Source organism: Gnatocerus cornutus, chromosome 2 (assembly GCF_029298725.1).
Source record: "Gnatocerus cornutus isolate USDA-ARS CGAHR chromosome 2, icGnaCorn1.1, whole genome shotgun sequence".
NCBI lineage: Eukaryota > Metazoa > Arthropoda > Insecta > Coleoptera > Tenebrionidae > Gnatocerus > Gnatocerus cornutus.
In genome coordinates this window covers 5,994,154-6,018,590 of record NC_142234.1, presented here as the reverse complement: position 1 = coordinate 6,018,590, position 24,437 = coordinate 5,994,154, and the positions used below count along the sequence as shown (strand labels likewise).

At 32.3% G+C, this 24,437-nt stretch overlaps 1 protein-coding gene across 2 annotated transcripts in view; it reads right to left on the bottom strand.

Moving 5' to 3' along the window:
• LOC148178295 (junctional adhesion molecule 2A-like) overlaps positions 1-21,852 on the bottom strand; it is a 57,617-nt gene extending 35,765 nt beyond the window's left edge. For both annotated transcript variants that reach the window (XM_088029530.1, XM_088029531.1), the window contains exons 1-2: positions 21,591-21,852; positions 1,855-2,061 (exon numbers count right to left, since the gene is read on the bottom strand). In XM_088029530.1, the coding sequence (XP_087885656.1) occupies positions 1,855-1,912 (58 nt within the window). In that variant the 5' untranslated portion in view covers positions 1,913-2,061; positions 21,591-21,852. The remainder of the gene's footprint in view (positions 1-1,854; positions 2,062-21,590) is intronic.
• Between the last annotated feature and the right edge of the window lie 2,585 nt (positions 21,853-24,437).

The following is a 24,437-nucleotide window of genomic DNA, read 5'->3' as shown; positions in this document are numbered from 1 at the left end:
CTCAACATCCTTGCGGTAAGAACATGGTGCATTCATGAATAAAATTTGTTGCTGGCGTTTCCAACGAAGTTTGAAGAAGTTACAGAGTGTTAAACAAGATGATGTGACACAAGTTTATAGGAGTTTACTACACGGGCAAATTGCAGCAAGTCTAAAAAAACAAGAATTAAATTAAATTCAAGTCAAAAAGCTTTCTCATGTCAATTAAAAAATTTTTGTAAATTTTGGATTAAGCAACCGAAATTTACTTGAAAACATATCATTACGCCCTCTGCTGCCAGACTGTGAAATTAAATTTCTCTTCTACAAGTATAACCTTGAGGGTTATAATGTAAAATACTATGTGCTTTAAACATTGACAAATTTCTTATTGCATTTATCGTCACTGTTATTAGGTAAAAATTGCGAGATATTGGATAATCCATTGTATGGCATAATTGGATTATTAGATATTACCTACACGAGGCTTTATACCTTTTGTAAGTCATATCTAAACTAACCCGTTTATTCCATAACTCTATTTAAATCACAAAACAATACCTACTGTTTTGAAGTTTAAAAATTTGCCCGGCGCCTCCACCATTTTTGGTTGTTGCTTATTCTTAGTTGCTGAAGTAATTTTGAGTAGTTTATTGTATTATTAGACTTTATTATCCACAAAAGAATTTGAAAAATCTTAAGAAACAAGATTGTTAGTTGAACGACGGCATTAAAGAATCAATTTGCTGCGTTCGGAATACCTTAGAAACCTTTCATAAACGTCTTTAGCCCTCTGACCGCTCTAATCATCAAAGAGCAACTAATTGGGTAAATCGAATGACTTAACATGTGAAATGATATTAAATTAGATTAAGGTTTTAATCGGTTTAACGAACAATGCTTCTGGGGAATTTTCGGATTTAAGTTATAGGTACTTACGTCTTTGGATTAAGTCAAATTGCTTGTAAAAGTGAATTTGAATTAATTTAGCGGAAATTTGAGGAAGCTTTTCTTTAGAAAAAGTAGATTACGCATTCAGAAACAGCCGTGAGAAGCTGAAAACGAAGCGTGATGCAATAAAATATTTGGTTATTTGAAATTTGGACAGTTCGATTCTGTAATTACGTTTGGTATAAATAGCACACTTAACTGTGCTTGGTGTGCCTCAATTTGGCCTGCAGAATTACAGCAATATAACAGTAAGTGGCTTAGCGTATTGTGCTATTGAAAAGATTTATGAATGGCGATCAACTATAATTCTAAATAAGACTTTATAAATAATAAACAAAAAATAAAAACGTATATTCGTCCAGGTCGTATAGAATCGATCCAGCTGCTAAGACATAAATAATTTCTCATAGCATCTATTTTTCATTAGAACAAAAACCCGTATGGGTACCCACCAATACCATTTAATTAAATTCTGAACGCTGTACTACACTTTCCATGATACCAACATGCATAAATTATTTCAATGTCAAAAAATCTAAATTTACGAGCCACCTTTCCCTTAAAGCAACATATTTCATTGGTCGTTTACCCAGAATCTGGCGCAATTACCGTTATTTTTATAGTCATCAGTGATGTTAATTTACGCTTCTCGTTCCACGTTTTTATGGTTTCGGAATAAATGAATAAAATAAGCGTTTTAAACGAAACAAGACACACGAGAGAAAAAATCTGAGTAATAACCCCGCTTGCTAGAGAAAATGCGAGATTATCTTACTACCACGATGAATCTCGCCTGTGATAAAAAGGGCAAAAGTCTTCGCGTCAGTGTCCTATTAATTGATCAAAATCGAGCTCGCGATAAAACTTCCAATTTCGAGATAAAATAACAGTTTGGGTTGTTTCCTTTTAATCTCAAATACTCACCATGGATCAGCCCCCACAGGAGCAGATTCAGAGACAACCTCACAAGCGTCAAGCCCATTGTCGGCTGTTACACCCCTTTCACATCATCAATTTTTTCTCTCGTAATTGAGATTAATCGGCTTTTATTGACTTGAGCCACGAAAAATTCCATCAAGGGCGTTTAAAATGATGGCGGACTTGGTGGGAGATGACAGTTTAAAATTCTTCCTGCAAAAAAAAGAAATTATTGATTTTAGAACAGACGAGAGTTCTTATTAAATAACAAAGTTCCTAGTGGAAAAGTTAGTTTAAACTAAGCACATCCTTGTTGCGGAGCTTTTCCATCTACTCATGCAGTGTTGGAAGATTTGTACTCTTTGTTTAAGGTAAATGGATCTCGTTTTACTGCAGAGGTATCGATCATGGATTAACAAGACAGAACTAGAGATAAATCCGTAGGTTTCTATAATGCAGTATGCTATCTGATCAAGTTGGAGAAGCTGCAGATTCAAGCAAAAATTTGCATAATTGGATCGGAGTGTTTCATTTACATTACTTCGATTGGTGTAAACCAGAAACACCAATAGTCCAAAAAACCTCACTATATTGATTACGAATTTTTCTGACTTGTCTGACTGTTGAAATGGTGGATGCGCCGGGAAAATCTGTTTTTAAACATTTCCGCATTTTGTTTATTAAACACGGTAATGTTATAAATAATACACTAAATTTATGTAAAACGTTTTCATATTCGCACACAATAACTCTTTTTGTAGCAAATTAGTACATTTGAACAATTCGCTTAACACAAAATTAAAAATAAATTACACATTTGTGTATTTGTAAATCCACTTTTTGTTCTTTTAGGGAGTGGGATTGCATCAACCTTAAACCATACATTATAGAAAAGGAATGTTTTGTAAAATACGAAACATGATAGACCACTTTTAAAACAAACAATATAAATTTAACTTTTAACCCGACAAAAATGTAACCTTCGCTAAATTTATCCGCGTAATTAATTGTTATTTTGTACGTATAATTAATTTAAATTCCATACGCTAAACTACGTGCAGTTTGAAGTTTATTTCATCACAAAGTTAATTGTAAATATCTACTTCACGCTTTCTATTAAAATTCCATTAATTGCATAGTTGAGCTTTTCAGATTTACACAATATAATACTCCTACATACTTACATAAAATCTCTTCATAATTTTGATTAAAATCAATGAATTTAGAGAAAAGAGACATTTAGACTTGATAATAAACATAGATTGTCGCTATAATACTACTATAAATATTCCGCACGTTTCAACAACACAAACAAGTAAAAATAATTCTATGTTTATAGAGCTCTAAAGTTGTACAAAAGTGCATTTGCTACTAACACATACATTTTTTATGCTATTAATGTCTGTCCACCCGTTTCAGTACACATCTAATGTTTTATTTTCAGCTTAATGCATTATATAAATAATATATCAACTAATGTGTCATTTCAGTAGAATTCGTTCGACCCTAATTCAAACGAAAAAATTAATATGCCCCCTTCCTGCCCCACATCAAAAATTTTTAAATAAATTAAACTGTATTTGTAGCAGCTAAAAGAACAAGTTCAACGCAAAATCGTCGCGTAATTATTCCCTCATTTCACGCCACGTTTTCTTTATATTTATTGAACAAACACCCCGTCGAAACTAGCGTACAATTAGAATACGTCCGTTTCAACCCTTCTATTCCGAACCCCTGGTATTTATTTAAGGCGATCTTCGGCCATCATCATTCATTTGCATGAGCGCAATGTCGAATTACCATAACATCGTTATTCCAGTATTCAAAAAACCGGTTGGAACAACATAAAAAATCCTCCCGATTGTTTTTACCACCTCCCGAATTTTTGTAATCAAAATGTGCCGGAAGTGTAGGGCAATTTTCTCCCAGATAGAATAAGGGTGAGCCGTCAACCCAGGGTCGAATTCGGTGGGGTTGAAATTAATAATGACAAGACTTGTAATTACACCCTAGGGTGTCACGCTGCCGTTTTCTCCGCTCTTTTCGGAGGAGGGATGCAAATATGCGTTGTCGTGTTTAAAGGAATAAATGCGGTTTTTTTGGCACGTATTAGCCATACTGTGGTTTTCGTGGAATGGAAAATTTGAAATGAATGCTACTTGCGTGAAATGGATAGTAATGGATCAAAGCTGGTGAATTTTAAATGATTAATTAACAAAGCGAAAAACACATTAGCTGATCAGATTGGAAGAATTATAATTGAGCAAACAAAGTCTCGTTTTTACATTTAATTAATTTCGTTATTGAAGATTACAGGAAATGATGCTGGGATGTTGTAATGGTCCACTGTTTGTCTGCATTCTCGTCAAAATTTTATAACACTGTTTTATAGCTTTTTTATGGGCAAACATATGTAGTAAAGTCTAGATAAATCTATACTTTTCGTCTGGGTTTGGTGCATTTACTTTTTTGTTCAAGACTAAAGCAAGCCACATAAAGTAAGTCAGTTTTTTATATCTTTAATCAAGTGTTATGAGTATTTGCGGTTTATCATAAAAAATTAATTTCAACAAAATAATTATACGGAACTGCATGAAAAATCGATCTGTGAATTCACCTGAATGCTCGTTCTTGGTTCCGTGAAGGATATTAAAACAGTAATTATTTTGAAGCATGCGCTGGCAAAATGTTTGTTAAAAGTTAACGCAACTTCGATCAATAATTCAAAAAATAAATTGAGGCGTAAATTATAAATTGAATATTTATTCCCAAATTCCACAACCAAACTTTGGTTTATAAAGTATTTCGAAGTTCTAAACAATTATATAAGTTTTTGTTTCACAAGATTTATTTTTATTTTTCTTTATAAATAGTCTTGCCTAATCCTGAGTGAAGCAAGCCTAACACCTAACTTTTTCATCTCCTTTCTGTATATGAAATTCACAAACTTTGTGGAACTTGAAGGAATCGATAAAATGAAAGTTAAACAAGTAAAAAAAATTGTGTAACATTTTACTGTATAAATTGTATCTAAGATATCCAAATTTTCAAAGTGTGTCACATCGTTCCTGTAAATAATATATGAGTTGAAGAAAGTTTATGGCAATAAAGTATCAAAGCAAACAGTCCAGTGTATTTTAAATAATCAATGAAGTCGTAACTCTCAAAAAGTTATTACTTTAGATTTATGAAAACGTGCTTCCACTTTTATTAAATTTATAAAATATATGAGCAATACGTGAAAGATGTGCCAGAAATTGTGAGTTAAAAGTCGCATCGGGGATTTGTTCCATATGGATACAATGTGATAATTTTTGCCACGTGGATGTCAATCAAAAATTGTTGCAGTAAACTGAAGCTGCACTTATCGATTTTCGAGTGATGATTCATCCTTTGGATGATAATAATGTTTCAGAGTCTCTGTATTTTAGTTCGTGAAAAACTGTCAATAAAATCGACGCGTAAAAGCAAATAAAAGCTTTTATCAGCGTAAATTTTTAATGAAAAGCTTTTTGAGTTAGCCTTAGAATATGAGAGTTTAAGTATGAAAAATGGAAAAATATGTTTAATTGCAAAATAAGTTTAAAATAAGTCATTTGAGATAAAGTACCCTATGACTCTCTAGAGGTATAAAAAAATGTTATATCATATTTCCATAATAACAACGCAAGCATGGTTTTCTAAATGATAAAATTTGTCAGTGGACAGCTTTGGATAAAATTTTGTATTATACTCGATTATAATAAACATCTACTATCCAAAATGTGTTAATAAAATTGACTTTCACATTTATTTAAAACTACCCTCTCTTGAAAAGAAAAACTTTCTAGAAGTATTAAGTCAAGTCACATTTCTATGACAATAACGATGGTTTATTAAATGCTAATAAATTTGTTACTGCTGTCACTTTTTTTAATCTTTTCATTGCAACTTTGGATAAAATATTGAATTTTATTCGAGTATAATACATTTTATTTAATTAAAAAATGTTATTCTCTACCACCTCAACCTGTTTTCTGAGTCATTTTTTGAATAATTTCTCAACTTATTAGTTTTTTTAAATTCCTTCATTTTTTAAATTTTTTAAAAGTTTTTTTCATACAATGTTTAATATCGCTTCACTCTAGATTTTTTAGCTTTCGATTTTTCATCAATTTTCTACACTTAAAATTCAATTAATGAAATACACATTTCGGTTTAGAGGTAATTATAATAAGCCGTCTCACATTTTCCACCTTTTCCGTTAAAAGCTGGGATATTTTAAAATTTTGATGTCTTAGATCAGATAGACGCTCTTAAGATTGGGTAAAAATGATGGTTGCGCTGTGGCGAGTCGAGACGGTTATATCTGGAAAGTACACCTATTTCATTTTCCTTGCTTTTAAAAGATCGTAGATAAACAAACAATAATAGTTATTTAAAGTTCACTTTAAAGCCATGCTTTATTGCGTAAGTGGCTGGTTTAAAACATAATTTTATGAGTGTTTTAAACAGCTATAAAGAGAGTTTTTAAACGTGTTTCTTACAATGTTTTATCTATTCTGTATTTCCAATTTATAAAAAAATTACTTAATTAGAAATTATCAAATGTTAAAACAAATAAAATTTGACAGCTGATTTGTGGTATCTACACAAAAAATGTGCAATGGGTAGGTTAGACCAATCGGTTATTTTTTAAATCAAAATTTGCTCATAAAACCTCCACTCCTTGCCACCGATTGTAGATAAAAATTAAAAAAACAATCTGCCTAATAATTATTATTTAACTGATTTAATTAAAACCTATTGAATGCGTTTCAAATTCATTTATTACCGATTTTCTCTACATTTGTTTACTGTAATAAATCCGCAATTAAGGATTTTCTCAAATATTTGCTTTAAACTGTCACCACAATCACGTTTCTATTATTTGGTTTTCAACTCACGCAATGATTTTTAATTAAAAATGACAATTCATAACAATCATAACACAAACAACGTAATTTACAGCAACCGCCTCATTAGCTCTAACGGTAACCACCACGTGCCATCACTAATTTGATTAGTATCCATTCATCGACCATCAATGTTAAAAACGGGCTTTGTTCCTCATACTTACCAATCAGATTACACTTCAAGGCGCCATTATCGGCTCTCTATTGTTCGATTTTTCACTCAATCGACAAACAGTGTAACAAACACGAAAATTAGCATAATCAGAAGCCAGAGATATCGACTTGTTTTAGAATTGTGGGTTCTAAAAAAGGCGTTTTAAAGAGTTGACTCTCTCAAAAATCTCCTTAACGGATCTCCTGAAGTTGAGAGGAAGACAAGCCATGCTAATCTTATACAAAATTAATTAACATGCTTCTTAAACTACCAAGCTGCGGATATGACTTTATATCATATTTACGGAGCAGTGTAACATGAGCTTTTAGTGGTAATTTGCCAAGGCAACTTTCCCTTGACTGATGCTCCGCCGAAGAATAATTAAGCGAATTTGTGAGCCGCCTCCGGAGCCAGCAGGTTATTTTACATATTTGAGTGCTCGGGCCTGTTTGTAGACAACCGAGAAAAAAGCAAGAAGTCTCTGGTTCACCGAATATATCTCGAAAATGCTCGGTTTGGTTAATGTTCTAAGGCAAGATGTAGTCGAGATGGAAATTTTAGGTTTAGTGCTAATGGATACTTTACAAGACCCAGACCAATAAAAAGAAGAAAATGAGCTCAGGAAATATTTAAACAACTTTTTGTCATCCGCCAAAACGGACGATTTAAGGTTTTAAAGTGAGGAAAATTTTAACGTAAATTGTGGAAGTCGTATTTTCACTTTACTCATCGTGATAAATTATAGCATATTAGAAATTTAGATCTAGCTAATGGACGAATAAATAGACAACAAAGCAGTATAATCATCCCCAAAAATCATTCAAGTAAACTATTCAAATTTAAGCAGCTATTTACCATTCCCCAAACCTCAGTCCCGTAAACAGCTCCACCCATTACACCACTTCACCCCTTATTAACATTTATTACCCACCTCGACAATAGCACTTGCAGGTAACGACCGTTCCGAATGAAGCAATCGAAATCAGATTGCCAAGCGAAATTAGCGCACAAACGAGACGTGTAAACACCCTACCACGTATCTCATCCCTTCAAATTTTTTCATTCAAACTGCAGCCATGTTTTTGCAACCCTGCTGTGACTTCAAGCTGAACGCATTTGGATTTTATGTCCTTATTTAAATTAATGGCGATGACATAATAGTTTCGAGGAAATTACTGTGTAACAGCCATCATGCGTGCCACTTTTGTTGCTAAGGGATGTTCTGCTCCCAAACAACACACCAGTTAATTATAACTTGCAACTGTTACGCTGCCTGATCTATTATAGATGTGTAGATTGAATTGGGGGATCGGCTTTGACGGCTTAATTAGACAACAAACAGCAAAGACGCACAAATTGTAGTGGTGAAGAGGTGCGGCGAAAACGGAAACTATACCTATCTAGTTTGAACAAAAAAGCTAAAAACGAAATGCCTTGATTTGCATATTTTTTCAGTTTTTCCGAGACAATGCAGGACGCTGTGACATTATCGATCTTTTGTTGCAAATCCCAACTTTAATTTCTTTTGAAAAATGAATAGAAAGACGTGAATTTCCCGAAAGTGAAGTTTGTTATTAATTACCAGTTATTTCAAAACCAGGGATGGAAAATTGAAGCTCATGTCTTTTCTCCACTGCTTCTAGTTTTATTTTTGAGCCCCAAACTTAGCTAATTTACTTAGAAGTATTGTGAAACATGCAAATCTGTAATCATAGAAACTTAATTATAATAAGTCCACTTTACATCAAAAGAAGAAGAAAACTGAAAATTTAGGAAACTAAAAGTTTCAAAACCTCAAAATTTGACACTCTGCATGATAATGAAAAAATTAAATATTAAAATTCATAACAAAAAATATAAACAAAATGAGAAATGAAAACGAATAAAGACAAAATTGTATTTTAAACATACGTTGCTACCTACGTAAACAAAGCTATTATAGCATTCTGTGTCGAAATGGGATATTATAGCATTGAAAACATATGCGGAAATCGCGAAAATAGCTCTGTTACAAGAGCAAATTAGGAAAAATAGTATAAAAACCTCGTTAATAAGGCCATTAAGGCACTCATCCATTATATAACGAGCGGCAAAGTTTGGATTCGTGCCTTAAAACTTGCCATATGAAAATCGGTGTTTTAATATAACTTCCGCATTTGTTTTAAATGTGTTAATAACCATTTCCACATTAAATGCGTTAATAGCTTTGTTACCATTGCAACGTCACAAGTTAAAAAAAAATGTATTTAATGTGCAAATCAGAAAAAATAGCATAAAAACTCGTTTTATGAAACTGAAGAGCAGTATTCTTGTCTTTGGAAATGAACTCGTGTTGTAATAAAACAGTTTTTAATATACCTACTGACTAATTTTATGTAAATTATGTAAAACTAAAAAATGAACATAGTACCAAAAAATTAAAAAGATGTCAAGTCCGCGACCTCAACTTTCTAATTTAATATTCCGTTAAGAGAAATGAATCCTATTAAATTCAAACTTTTGATCTCCATGCTGGACAAACCTCTCAAACGCCGCCTTCCTGTGTAATCCCCAAATGCTCATATTCTAATATTTTGAGGATTTGTGCCAAGCTCTGTCAGATTATTACAAAACGCACGTCTTTATCGCTCTTTCTACTTTCGTCGCGAATTTGCTTACACGATGTTGTGTTTAAAACATTTTAATTAACTGATTTAAACCGTTTTCTATTCGGAGCGTGAACGAGTACTGGGACTTAATTCAGTTCCGTCAAAACAAAAGGAGAGTTATAAACAACTTTAGAAATTTTCCGCGGTGGTTTTTGTTACGGAAGACTTTTGAGCTGGTCAATAATCGAGACTTTGTTCTTCCAAAGATATTTATAATGCAAACTTCGGATTAATATGATATAAAGCGCCTCTTTGTCTCTCCAGATGACATTCAATATTTAAAGGAAAATGCTATTTTGTTTGTACAAGCTTTGGAACGTTCGGTAAAACCTTAAATTGTTACGTTTTCGTTTGAATGAGCAGGAGAATTTTAATATAGAATTTGCGGTGGGTTGAAAGCGTCGTCATTTTCAAGATTCAGTCTATAATTGTATCGGATAAATATTCACACCAAAACGTTGAACCCATAAACACGCTGCCACCCCCAGAACCACGATTTTACTGCACACGACACTCTATAATATGTCTGCACAAACGCGTGCGGTTTGTTTGGTGCAAAATCCGAAATGTCGAAATAAAATTCTATACCTGCCATTAAATAACTCACATGTGAATCGCTTTCACGTTGCAACTACCCATTTTAATCTACATCCGCTGCTTCCTGGCCGTTTCAAATTGTAATTCCATTTTATTTCTGCTCGTTTTTTATGGCTTTGCAAATAAATATTTCGGGGTAGCTAGCTGTGTTAGTTTTTCCGACAGTTTAATTTTTAATTTAAATTTGATTAAAACATTGTATAACACTTTGGTTCCGTTTTGTGTTACAGCTTGATATAATCCCATCATCGATTGGTCTAAAACTTCACAGTTTCATTTCTAACAGGAATGATATAAAGAGGGTGACGTCACGTTTCTTGAACCCGTGACTGGAATTCTTTACCGAGATTGGTGTCTAGGTTCGTAATATAGACTTTTGTTTTTTCCGAACACAATCCGGATTATTTATTTTTTGGATTACGAATCCGGTGAAAAAATATAAATAAAGCCACAAACAAGTTCGCTCCATCAATAAGCCACTAAATCCTCAAACAAGCCCTCCACAGTAAAAACACCCCCAACATAGTATCCACCAGTAAATCCATCTGCAATTAAAATTAGCGCCAATCATTAACAAAGACGGGATTGCTTTAATTACGGTAAAACACCACAACACAGAGTTTGAAGTGTTCTACGACAATGGCGCTTGCATTGTGATGGCCGTCTGTGCATTCGACCGGTGTTTGGACTTTATAGACCTCTAATTTCCAAGTCGGGTTTTAAATTGGTCCAATAAACGGGTTTTATTAAGTCCGCTATAGAGAAACTCCGACGAAATTGCAATATTTGCAATAATGAGTCGAGTGCTTGCAATGAAACAGCGCGAAAGGATTACAGTAATAATTGCATCATCTGTGGGAAACTAGTAGTGAGGCGGTTGTTGAGATGGATTAATAAGGAAATGCCGACGATTTCAAGTTGAGGAGCTTGATAAATGGAGACAAATGGATTTTGAATAGACCAAGTTATTGCTAGTTTTTTTGCCTCTCAACAGTGCATTAAACGTCTCATTTGTTGTCATAAAACCTTCTTTGGTATTCCGTCTCAGGATAAAATTAAAAGACTCCAAGCTCTGTTTTAATAAAAAAACAATATTTTGTAATGAGGTTTGCTCATGTTTACGATGTTTATCATAAATATAATAACGGAATTTTTGACGTAAAATGGTAAAACTTTTCAAAGCAAAAAATCTCTAGACTGAGATACAATTACGGCAAAAAAATGTTTAAACAATGTAAAATGCTGCTTGTTTATAATCCATATAATTAGGTTTTTTCAACTGAATAATTCAACGGATAATATAACCCAGTGCGTTAAAAATTGCTACATATCCTTTGGTGTTGATTTTAAGGATGTCTTTCTGTAAATCGTGGCTTTTGTTTTCAAGCTTTTGTCCGATCATCTTTAAAAACTTAAAAGGATGAAAGCAATTTCATTAGATAAAGTTGTTTAAGTTTAAACAAGTTTTGCTGATTTTGAATAGATATTGAAACACAGTTCAGTCTGAAACAATTTAAAGTAAAATGGAAATGGCTTCTACCTTGTTTTAATAAGATATTCTAAATTTTACAATAAAATGAACTTCTTTTCAGGTAAAATTTTCCACACTTTTATGTTTTTATGTATTAAGAAATAGTTGCATTTGCTAGAGAGAGGTAAAAACCTTACAGTGCAAGATTAATTAAAAGCTTTTTGGCTGATAAACCATAATATAAAACAAAACATGTAATTTTCGAATGTCCTATATACAGGGTGATTTTTTTAAAACGGCAGGCGTTGTAGAATTTTTATTTATGAACCGATTTCAAAAATTTTAAAAACAAATTAAATGGTTTTTAATTTACTATAAACTGATGATTTTAAAATTTTTCTAAATGTCTTAGTATCTTTTGGGCGATACTCAACTTTCTTATTTTAAATTGACACCCATTTTTTTTTCACATTTTAGAAGATATTAATTTTCTTGATTCAGAAATGTGTAATATGTTCTACTTTTACAAAAAATATTTAAAAAAAAATATCAAAAATGAAAAAATTTAGGCAATAAAAGTTAATAAAATCTAGGTGCGTGGTGTCAAATAACATAATATCGATATTGTAATGTCAAAAAGCAGCAAATAACAGAAAGAACAAGTTTTCTTTCAACAAGATGGGGCTACACCTTACAATGCACAATGCATTTCTCGTAGGTGTCAATTGTGCAATGAAAAAAACGGGATGGCGTTTCAACAGTATTTTAATTAAATTAGGTAGTTGTTTTTTCTGATTTGTAATTATTATTATTGTTTTTTGTTATTAATAATTTCAAAAAAAATGCCGATTCTTTCTGTTATTTGCTGCTTTTTGACATTACAATAACGGCATTCTTTTATTTGACACCATGCACCTAAATTTTATTGCTTATTTTTTTTCAATTTTGATAATTTTTTTTAAAATATTTTTGGTAAAATTAGAACATATTGCACATTTCTGAATCAAGAAAATTAATATCTTCCAAATTATGAAAAAAAAAATATGGGTTCCAATTTAAAATAAGAAAGTTGAGTATCGCCCAACAGAAACTAAGACATTTAGAAAAATTTTAAAATCATCAGTTTATAGTAAATTAAAAACCATTTAATTTGTTTTTTAAATTTTTGAAATCGGTTCATAAATAAAAATTCTACAACGCCTGCCGTTTTAAAAAAATCACCCTGTATGACGCAACTAATAAAATTAATTTTTATTTTGTTTTTAAAGGAGGAAAAATTATTTTAAATTAGGAATCAATTTGCCTAAAAAATACTTTAGTGTATAACCTTTGTTGTGGTAAGCTTGTTTTCCTTTTATATGCCCTTGAACAGTCAGTCTAAGCTGTCATTTTTGCCGCACTGCTGCAGCTTTCAGCACCGACAACGCAAAAGTAGAGTTACCATTGCCAGAAAAGTGTGATTTACAATTCAAGAAACGAAAAAGTTCTTTAAATAGTTAAAATGTTTGTAGTCATTTAAATAACACCCTGTTTAATGAATACCTAACTAATTCTTCACTGCTTACTATATTGGTAATGGAAAAAAATCTTGAAACTCAGAACTAATATCTATATCTAAGTTTAAAAGTAACTTTTTTAGAATCCAGAAAATGACCAAAATGTCCATTCAGAATCAAAATTCAAAACTGTATAAAATAGTTATTTGTGTACCAAAGCCAAAAAGTTTTCTTTTTTGGCCGAGTCTTATTTTAGTGACCAACAAGAAGGTAAGGGCAAAATAGCACTTTTTGGCCATGAGACACAAGATTTTTTAGTCGATTATATTAAATTCACAAGTTTAATAATTTTTATTTATGATTTATTGATATAATCATTTATAACATTTGAATAATTGTTAATATTTATAGATACTTCAGAAAAGTTTATATTATCTTTATTTACATTTGTAATTTCGCCATCTGTAGCTTTACAATTTGTATAAACTATATAGCTTTTCGAGAACTAAAACTTCAATTTTTGTTAAGGTCGCCTCAAAAATTAATTTAGGAATTAAGATCCTAAAAGTCTGTTTAAAAATCTTGAAACCAAATTTTTTGAATAATAGAAATAACAGGTATCTAAACTTTAGAACTTAATGAAACGTAAGTGAATTCATTGGCTTCGTTTATATCGGGCACTAAATCCGCCGCGTGAATACTAAATTGGACCTACAACATTTAGTGGTGTAAACTTCCAGTTCGGTCGACTTGTAGTACTTAGGTCAGTCTATTCGAATATGTGACATCACGTAAACATTACAAGTCGACCTCCCTGAACACTTACACCAAACGAGCTAAATATTGTAGGTCGAATTTACGTGGCGGGTTAAGCTAAACCAAACTGCTAAAGATTCAACGCTTCAGTTATTAGAAATGTTAGTTTTCTGATATAAAATATTCCTAGTATACCTACTTGAGAAGTTTTCTACATGATCTATACGAAAGTACCTATAATTGAATTTGAAAAAATAAAGTTGAATATGGTTTCATCCTGTATATAATGTTCAAATTTTTTTTAATCACACCCATTTGGTAATGCTTTCCAAAGAATTCATAAAAATTTAGCTTGAACTCTAATGGCTTAGTTGAACGCCCATATTATTTTATCACCAGTTTAACTGAGAGGGTAGAACCAAGGAATGGTCAAATAAATATAACATAGCTTTAATCGTAAGCATAAAATTATTACAATTTACTAGCGTTCATTCATTCGGCTATAGCATACTGCTAATGGTTCACCAATTGACACTATCAAACGAATCGGAAATAAAACTATGCAATCAGTAAAGTATCATTAATAGAGAACCACAAACGTTGTTTTTAGTTTTTATGTTCCGGATGAGTGTAAAAACTGTCTGAAAATTTAATAAACTCTGCGATTCCATAAATAACTGAAACTTGTTGTGGTAGAAAGTCTACAGAGTTATTTAACTATAAAAACATTATCGGACTGCAGCAATTATGCAAGCGCACTGTTGAATTTGCTTCTGAGTTTACATTGGGGAAAATTTAAAATGAGCACAACAATAACAATTCTGCTTCAATTTTCAGGTTAGTCGCGCTTTAGAATGAAACTAGAATTGTTAAAAATAAGACAAATTTGTAGAAGTTGAGTGGGTTGTGTTGTTGACTACAGTATTCCTATTCATACAACTGAAATATATAATTTCATTCTACGTACTCAAACAGTTTTAATTATACCTGGCGCTGAAAATTTAGCTAACTTTATTAGAATTAGAGCATACACCTTTATGTTTTGTAATCGCGACAACATGTATTCGTTGAAATATGAATGGCATGAATAGGAAATATTAATGAAATGCAAACATAACAAACTGGCTCTAACATTTTGTTAAAGTGATGGTCTGAAGTTAAAATTACGAAAGATATCCCAACATAATAATTGTTGATGCTAACTAGGTAGTAATTCTATTTTACAATGTTTTTTCAGCAAAAGAACAAAATATTGCTGGCACTAGTTATTTTAAACCTGTGGTATTCTTTCTCTGTAAACAGGACTAGGAAATCTCCATAACCAATGAAGGGTCCTCTGGTAACCCAATCGAGACCCGTAAGAAAGTAAGCTCAGTTAGATTAAGGATCTTTGATCTTTTGTCGTTCGGAAGTAATACACGTACTGTCCTTTGATAAACCCGTAATAAACATCGGACCAAGATTAAAAAAAATCCATTTCAATGTAGATTTTCTCGGTAAAAGCTGCCGGTGCCACAACTAAAACGACACACCTCAATTAATTTTTAATTGGTCCGTCAGCCTTTTTTTCCATGATTTATGTCTAGAATTAAGGTCCTCAGCAATTAGTAAAGCAGTCGCGTCCTCCAACGTTCTTTATTCTATCCTGACGGCATTTTATAAAGCGTACCCTTAAATATAAAATAATTTATAACATGTTTTCTTTAAACTTAATGGAACAACTTCCTGAATTTTTAATATGGTCTCTAAAAATAAGCTCAAGTTGATTTATGTCGAAGGAAGTCCGCTAGAAGAAAAAAGTTTTCAAGAATGTATCAAGCGGCTCATTTGAATCGCTTGAGGTCCCCGAGCGCTTTCATCGTATAGAAAAGCCCATACTAATTTCATTATTGAAAAATGTGCATTTCGCCTAACTGAGTACTGATTTATGTCGAACATTTACATAACACTTGTTCCAACCAGGAAGCGGAATACTTTCTTTTTGCTAAAAATAAACTAAAAAAAACGCACCATTCTCAGAATTGACCCTCGAAAAGTTCACTGAATTAATAACATTTGCTTGTGTTCCTGTCTTCCTACATTTGTTATAATGTGTTTGTACTATTTTTAAGACTCATTTCTTTTCTCATATTCTATGCAACGAATAAAAGAATATTGTTTATGACGAGTCGTTCATTTCATGAAAGGAATTTGGGACAACGCAGGGAGAATTAAAAATTACTCTTACTTTGGAAAGTGACAAGCTTCTCGTACGACACATGATTTAAGTGACAACGAAAAAACCGTAAAACAAAACGTGGATGTTTTCTCATGTCTAAAGCCCCATAATTTTAAAAGCATAACTTGTGTTCTCTTAATCGATACAGTTTATACACGGTAATGAACCTAACATAAACTTGCTCTTCTTTGAATGAACAAGTGTTTATTTTGTACACAGGGTTGCATACACATGCTGCATAAGCCTTAAAACGCCTAACACTAGACTAGTAAAGTCGGGTCAAGACCCAAACAGCCAGTGGCGTAAATAGTCTAGTTCGGATTTTACGTGGTTTTAGTGGAGCTTTAGCTTATTGCTTTTTAAAAATAGAATTAAAGATTTTTTCTAAAGTAGGGCTAAATTAATTAGAATTTATACCGTGTTCATTTTAATTAGTTGTCTAGCCAACTATGAAATTTTGTCTGAAGTTGTGTCTGCGACATTATGATACGTTTATTATGACAGTTTGCAGACAACCTGAAATGTTAATTGTAGTCAACACTAATGAAATGAAACGAAATGTCAAAATGAAACTTTATTTTAAGTGGCAGCAAGCCCTATCTCAGTGGGGTAAAATATTTCGTAACTAGTTTTTCTCGAATTGAATTCGCGCGGAGAATTACAGTCGAGTGTCCAAGTTGATAGTGAGGCGACGTACAGAATTGGCCCCGGCTTGAAAGAATTATAAAATTTTAGCTCAAGGTTTGATCCATTCAGACATACTGGAAATTACTGGAAATATTTGTTTTTAATGAGCGATCATTGCAAGAGATCCCACTAATGACAAAAATGAGAAGGAAGACCAAATAATCAGCCTCACACAAATTTACAAAACTTTATAATCCGAGACTAATATTATATTGTCAAAAGCTTTTATTACAAGGTATAGATAAAATAAATATCTTTCAGATATTGAAGACCAAACCCGGACTAATCTCAACTGCCTTTGACTCACGTAGGGATTATCTGCTATAATTTTAGTTGGAGCAACTTCATTCTCCGGCGTTGTTCTAGTTCGCCTTTTAATTTTTTTTTAAATTATTCAAATTATTGTATTTTTTGTTAAGGTTTGATTTACCTGCTCTACATGCGAACAGACACTTACCCATTGTCAACAGAATGTTCTATTTTTCGGAATTCGAAAAATTGATCATTAAACATTTTATTGTTTCAATTGTCACAACTTTTTCCATAATCATTGCTGTGTTTGCTTTAATTATTATGTATACAAAAAGTAAGTTAAAGTAGTTTGTGGAACGTACAATGTGTTGCTTTCGCAAAAAAGTTAGGCGTGAACAGAAAAAATGAACACTCTGTACATATAATAAGTCCCAGAACTTTTAAAAGATACGTTAACCACAAATTTATTTTGAGAGTAAATTTGCAAAAAAATCTAAACTCATTAAATTTTAAATTAGAGCAATTCAAAATTTAACAATTACAAACATTTTTTGCTGGAATTTTGAAAATTTGGTTTAACTCCAGCCAATTTGTCGAATTACGGAATACAATCAGACCCCATTTTCTTAACACATTATAAAATTGACGGCTTAACTGTCACACTAGTCAAAATAATTTTCAATTTGCAAGAGCTTAATTAATCGTGAAATGTTCGTCCTTTTTAATACTGTTTCGTCTTCTAATGAGTAGACATTTCTAGCCCGACTTCTAACAAATAATAAAAATAGTGAAAAATGTTGCGAAGTAAGTCAGACTTTCAACTAGATCTAAATAATAAATATTTGAAGATACATTGCTAGTTACAGTGACGAACAAAATCAAGTGGTACATACAGTCTTGGACCAGATTTTTTCTAAAATCAAGCTGTGTTAAACAGGCTTTCAAAGTAGGCTTTCAAATAATTATTGTAACAATAACATTAAAACAATAAAAGCATTGTAAACTACTTAGGTATACACTGGTTTTAATATTTTCTTTTACTTTTAAATGCATTCGCCTTTACATTGTAGGCAAAGATTACCCCTTGTAGGTTAAAAATAATTATTAAGTGCCATTTTAATGGTAGTTATGGTAACGTCCTATTAGTAGTTTTTCGTAATAGGTGTATGTTAAATCGATTTATCAGTACTGTTTTCTGTCTTGTTAAGTTAGCTTTAACAGCCACGGCCGTTAAATTTAGTTTAAACAGCCACGGCCGTTAAATTCATTTATCAGGCCAAGGACCTGTTAAGTAGTGTCAAAAACACCAAATTATCAAATTTTATTGGAAATTAAATTACATAGAAACTTAAATAATTGAACTATTTCTTGCACAATTTCTAATTCTAACTTTTTCCAATAGAAACACTTTGTCTGGAGCTTCCAGTAGAAATTTAGTTACTTGCTCTGCATCCAAAACTGCAGCTTTTTTTGGTTTGTAGCCTTCAGAGTTTCTTTTGAGCAAGGTAAATAACTTCCATACCTAGACAAAAACACTAAAAATAGTGATGCGTATGTTTTCACTTTGATCCTTACCCGGAAATATCAAGATTTTCGTTTACTTTCAAACAAATTTTGAGCATCCAGAATTTTGACCACAAACTGTTTGGAGAAAATTTAGTAGACACATTTGAGTAATACGCCAATACAACTTCTTCGTTTGTGCCCTCTACTTTCTTGCTTTTCCGCCATGAGACAAAATCTTTATATTCCTTTTGGTATCTTCGCTGGTAACAAAGCTTGACTCGCTGTTAAAGCTTGTGCAAGAATTTCGTCAGGAATGCTTACCGTAGATCAATTTCTTTGCATTTTTATGCCACAGAAAACTTTTTTGATGAAAATTGGCACGTTGTTTGAAAATAACAAATTCTGTTACCATGAAGTCCGGACGTAATGACTTGATTTAATGAATTTTTATTTACGCTGATTTACGTTGTCAAAAATTTCACTTTTAAAATGTTTTTCTTAGGACACCTATTACGAAAAACGTTGAACAACATTCGGCCGATATTGCATTTAACAGGCGCGGAGATTTTATACGCCGCGGCTGACGCCTTGGCTTTACAAACATCTCCTTGCCTGTTAAATGCTTAATATCGGCCTTATGTCGTTAATAACTATAACAGTTTAATTTTTGGCTCGAATTACAATGTCGTTTAACAGCTGTAATATCCGTTTTTTTATTAAAAAACCACCAACACCGCACTCTCCCAGCACTTTACAACCGGCAACGTCGTCGATGGTGACTTTTTGGTGATAAAATCAAACAGGTTAGCTGCCTAATTGACAATTTGATTACACAAAACGGCCTTTCAGGCTGTGCCGAGTCTTTTCACTATTAAATCCTTTAATTTGCAATCCAACAGGCTGTACTCCTTATTTATTTTGAATACCGCATTTCAAGGTCATAATTTGTGAAAATTGTGGAGCTCTACGGCAAACTTGAGAGGATTTATGTATTGAATTGAATCACAAACGGGTTTTTGGATGTTCAAGTACTCGTTTATGTTCAATCCAATGCATAAATCTTCTCAAATTTGCCATAGAGCTCCACAATTTTCACAAATTATGACCTTGAAATGCGGTATTCAAAATAAATGAGGAGTAAAAGAAACGTTTTTAACGGAAACACTGCCTAATTTTCAGAAATGTCAAAAATTTGACTATTTTAACTATTTTTATATAAATTTAACTATTTTCTCACCAAAAATCTCCCTAGGCAACGTTGTCGGTTGTAATGCAGGGGAAAATTGCGACGTTAGGGTTTTTCTTAAAAAAAAATGGACTTTACCTCTTTATTTTGGCTTTTACTGTACAACCTAAATTTGTTGCAAAAAGAAAAGTTTGTGATTAGACATTTTTAAATTGCTCTAATTTAAAATCTAACAAGTTTAGAATTTTTTTACACATCCACCTCACAATGAAAGACAAAATCTGTCATTAACGAGTCATTAGCGAGTTCTGAGACACCTGTATAACTGATATGCTTGTTGGAATTAATATTTTAATGCTAATCTGGCATTAAGACTGTAAAACTAATTGGAAACATAATGTAGCAATTGTGAGAACATTTATTACACAATATAACTTTATTAAGAAATACTCCTACTTGATAACGACTTGTTTATGTATAATAGATAACAAAATAACCGACATCTGTTGATTTGATAAATAATTTAGTTATTGATTTCCGTATGTCGCTTTTATTAGCTCGACACTATAACACAACGAACGCGGAGTTTTTGACTTCAGAATTGAGAATTGAGAGTTCGTTAGTCTCGAGTGCTTAACATAAATAAAACGAACATTCTAAATTCAAGTATATTTTATTTTCTCTCTAAGCTTTTTTCATTCCTTTTATTCTGATGCATTCCTCAAATCCCAGCAATCTGAATTTTACTGGCTTTATAAATGCAGTTTAAATTTTTAACATTCACTAAGCTGATGGATCAGTAAAACGTTAACGTGGTATTTTACATAAAATTTCTGAATTTATTGAGACTTAAATTATCTGAGCTTCTGTCGCCAACAAAGTACCACTATTTTTTAAACAAATTTTAAATTTTACCACCGTACATCAATTTTATGTCATCGTAAAGAACAGACTTTTTGCGAATCAAAGCGATTTATGGAAGATGTTAACATTCGGTGCACACGATGAAAAGAGTCATGGTTTTATTATAATGAAATCAACTTTCAAAGAGCAAATCTTTGAGAGTGCTCCTTAGAAACTTTTGAAAAACTAATAGGAAGGTACTTCTGGATTAAATAAAATTGAATTTACTTGCAGTTAGGTTACTTCTGTATTTTCAATAATAAATAGGAACATACCTACTTATTTCAAGTTGAAACAAAAAAATTGTTATTATAGAGCGTATAGACGATCGAAAAAGATCGGTAAATTACGCCTGGAGATGAAAGTTGAATAATTCATCCAAGGGCGGTATCGCTCTTTCAGTCAAAGGTGCGAACAACGTTTTATGCACAACGGAATTCTTAAAAAAAAAATATTGTCAAATTTATGACACTTTTGACATTTGTTTTTGTGGTCTATTGTCAAATTTTTAACAACGGTAACTATGTCCTTAAGTGTCAGTTTCAATATCCTGCCTGAAAAGGTGAAATAGTTGTTACGAAAAAAGTCAGTTTATTAGTGTCTACAATGCGCAAATTTCGCTAAGGCAAATAATTTCAATCTTTGTTTAATTAATTATTCATACACTAATGATGTTGATATACCATTAAACATTGGTTTATTCGAATTCAACAGATGAACTAATTAGAGATGCAAAAATCAAAAACAAACAAATTCGAAAAACCAAAGTTTAAACAAATTAAGCTTCACCTATATTAAATTACTGATACAGAATTTTGTTTTCAACTCTAAAATTTGCAAGGTAAGAACCTACTTAGTTAAAATATTAGAAATTAAAGTTGTCCTTCCTTAATTAATTTCAGTAATTACACCCTCGTCTCATCTAATAACATACCCTCATTATTCAACACCCTCAATCTAATGGCCATAACGAGTCGCAGACCCCTACTAAACCAAACTAGTACCCACTCGTCACATATTAAAGTCTAAATTAAAGATGGCGCCACTTTTCCAGTTTGAAACTTTCCGAAAAAAAAAATCAAAACCAAAAAGTCACTGTCTACCTTCAAAAAAAAATTCCAAGTCTTCCGCTGTACATCTCCCCACTTTCACCAGAACACCACATAAACTGTCACTTTTCGACCGGTTCCGGTCCCGCGCGAATCCGCGTGTGCTCCGGTAAATTCCGGGCGTCGTCGTACTTTCAACGTCCCGCGCTAAACTGCAGAACCCGGAGTTTGTTACCCGGAGTTCTTGTGTCTGACAACAGATTAAGGCACATGCGCACTGATTTGCCTCGAGGTGCGTGTATATCATTATGAAATATAGTTCATTTAAATATAATGCTTTCTTGTCTGTATTTTGCCTTACGTTTGTGGTTTCGTTTCGTGTTTTTGGGGTTTGGATTAATTCAGGGGGTGGTGGCGGCGGTAAAGGGCCGAATGACGCGCCGCCGACGGCTCGCGTTTATTAAAATTCAAATTACGCCAGAGGATGTTATCGAATTCATTGGGCTAATAAAGCTGGGACAGGACGACATGCGATTGTGGTGGCGCTTGCATGTTCGATTGAATAAAAGGGGAGGTTTTGACGAAAAATTGCAATCAATTTTAGCAAATTTCAAGGTGGATATCAATGCATGAAAGAAAGTTAACGTGAAAACACATTTTTCATACAGGTTTCATTAAATTGAAACCTCAAATTACAAAACTTAGTAAATTGCAAAAACAAAAGCAAATAATACACTGTCCAGTACAACACGATTTATTAATATTGTCATATATAAAATATCATTTATGTATTATTTGTAATACACATTGACAATGTATTTTGTTGTATTCATAAAATTTTTGATTACGTGAAGATAAATAATTAAACTAAATTTGAATTATCTAAATGACGAAACGTGAAAAGTGCTAATCTTTTTTAAGTAGCTAACCAGCTTTGACGATCAAAGCCTTGGATAAAATTGTCTTCATAATTCATTAAATTAATGTTAAACCACCTGTTGAGTTTTAAAAATTATATCTGTGACTTTAGAGACATTTGTTGTACCAAAGACCTAAGGATTCTAAATCGTTTCTTCAATTAGCGACAGTTCTATTCATAATTATTCCCAAATAATTGAAAGTGATAGCTAGTGGCTCATTATAGCACTTACGTCTTTCATTTTTTGCGTAGTTTTTAACATACAGTGACGACCAAAGCTTTAGAACGATATTGTAATCCAGGCCAAAAATTAAACTATTGAACTGTTAATAGGACGTTATCATAACTACCAATAATAAGCCCTTAAAAATTATTTACCAAAAAGGTGTAGGCTGTGCCTACAATACAAAGTGTTTATAAATGTTTCTAGCATCAAGGGTGATATAAAATGTCAAAAAATTTGCCGCTTATTACAAATGTGGGTTTCGATTTTTCGACTGACATTTTCAGTTCAACCTCAAACATGAAGCAAAGTAAGTTTTGAGAAATAAACTGTTCTACTTGTGGTTTAAAACCTGAAAATCAAAAACTAGGACACAAAACTGTAACTGAAACGTCATAACACGTCTTAAGTAAGTAAGTAACATTATAAATAATTTTCAAGATAGTTATATTCACTAAGAAAACAAAGCGGCAAAAGAGTGCATAGCAGGAATTCCAGAGCCATCCTTGATGCTAGAAACATTTATAAACACCTTGTATAAAGATGTTTTGGAAATAGAGAATGCATTTAAAAGAAAATAAGCAAACTAGTGAATAAGTGCTCGTAGTCTACAACTGTAAGCATGCATCAATGCTTGTTTTACACAGACTTGTACCACATTGTTATGGCCGCCACTGTAATATAAATTTCCGTTTTCATTTCAATGACCTAAAAAATCTCAGTAAATAATAAAACATGTCCAAACTTTGCGGAGGATAAAAGGAGAGAATTAAAAAAAATCTTAATTGACACGACGCGACGTGTTACTCAAGAATTTATAATTTTCAAAGAGAAAATGAGTTACCGCTGCGTAGATTTGTTCATCAGATTTTTGGCGTCGTTTTCATAGCTGCCATGTTTGTAATTTATAAGGCAACAAAGTATTATTATAACGCAAACTTTGTAAAGTACACTTTCCTAGGAATTGGTATAAAAACAGTAATTACTACGATAAAATAGCCCCAAACAATAAATCATTCTCGCACCTTTGCATCCACAAATAGTCTTAAAAAGAACTTTGCATGTCCCTGTTGATCATTATGACAGCTAATTTCTTAATTTAAACTGGAAAAAAAACAAAACTAGTTTAACTTATCGCAAAATAGGTATAACACGTCAAAGAGTACTTCCTTTATTAATAAATTAATTAGATAATGAACTAACCAAACATGAGGTAGTAAAAACTCCTCGAATCAGTAGCAAATAAAAACGGAAACATCCAAAACCGTGATTTCTTTTGCTCACAAAAAGCTGACCTCTTTTTTGCTTCGTAATGTATGCGGACAATATATCAGCCTGCTATTTCAGTAGAAGTTCAGTCATCTGAAACTTTAGTTCGTTTTCTTCAATGAAATCAAATGCCCGGGAAAATTCCGGACTTTTCTAAGACGAATTTAATCGGTGCTCTATGTGACATTTACATGATAATGCTCTTTGCTAAAGCGCCGGTATTGTTCGACTGATCATTTTTTTAAAAGATGGATTTGCCTGCACAATTTACCACTGACAACGAAGAAGGCATTTTGTTATTAACGCATATAATTATTATAA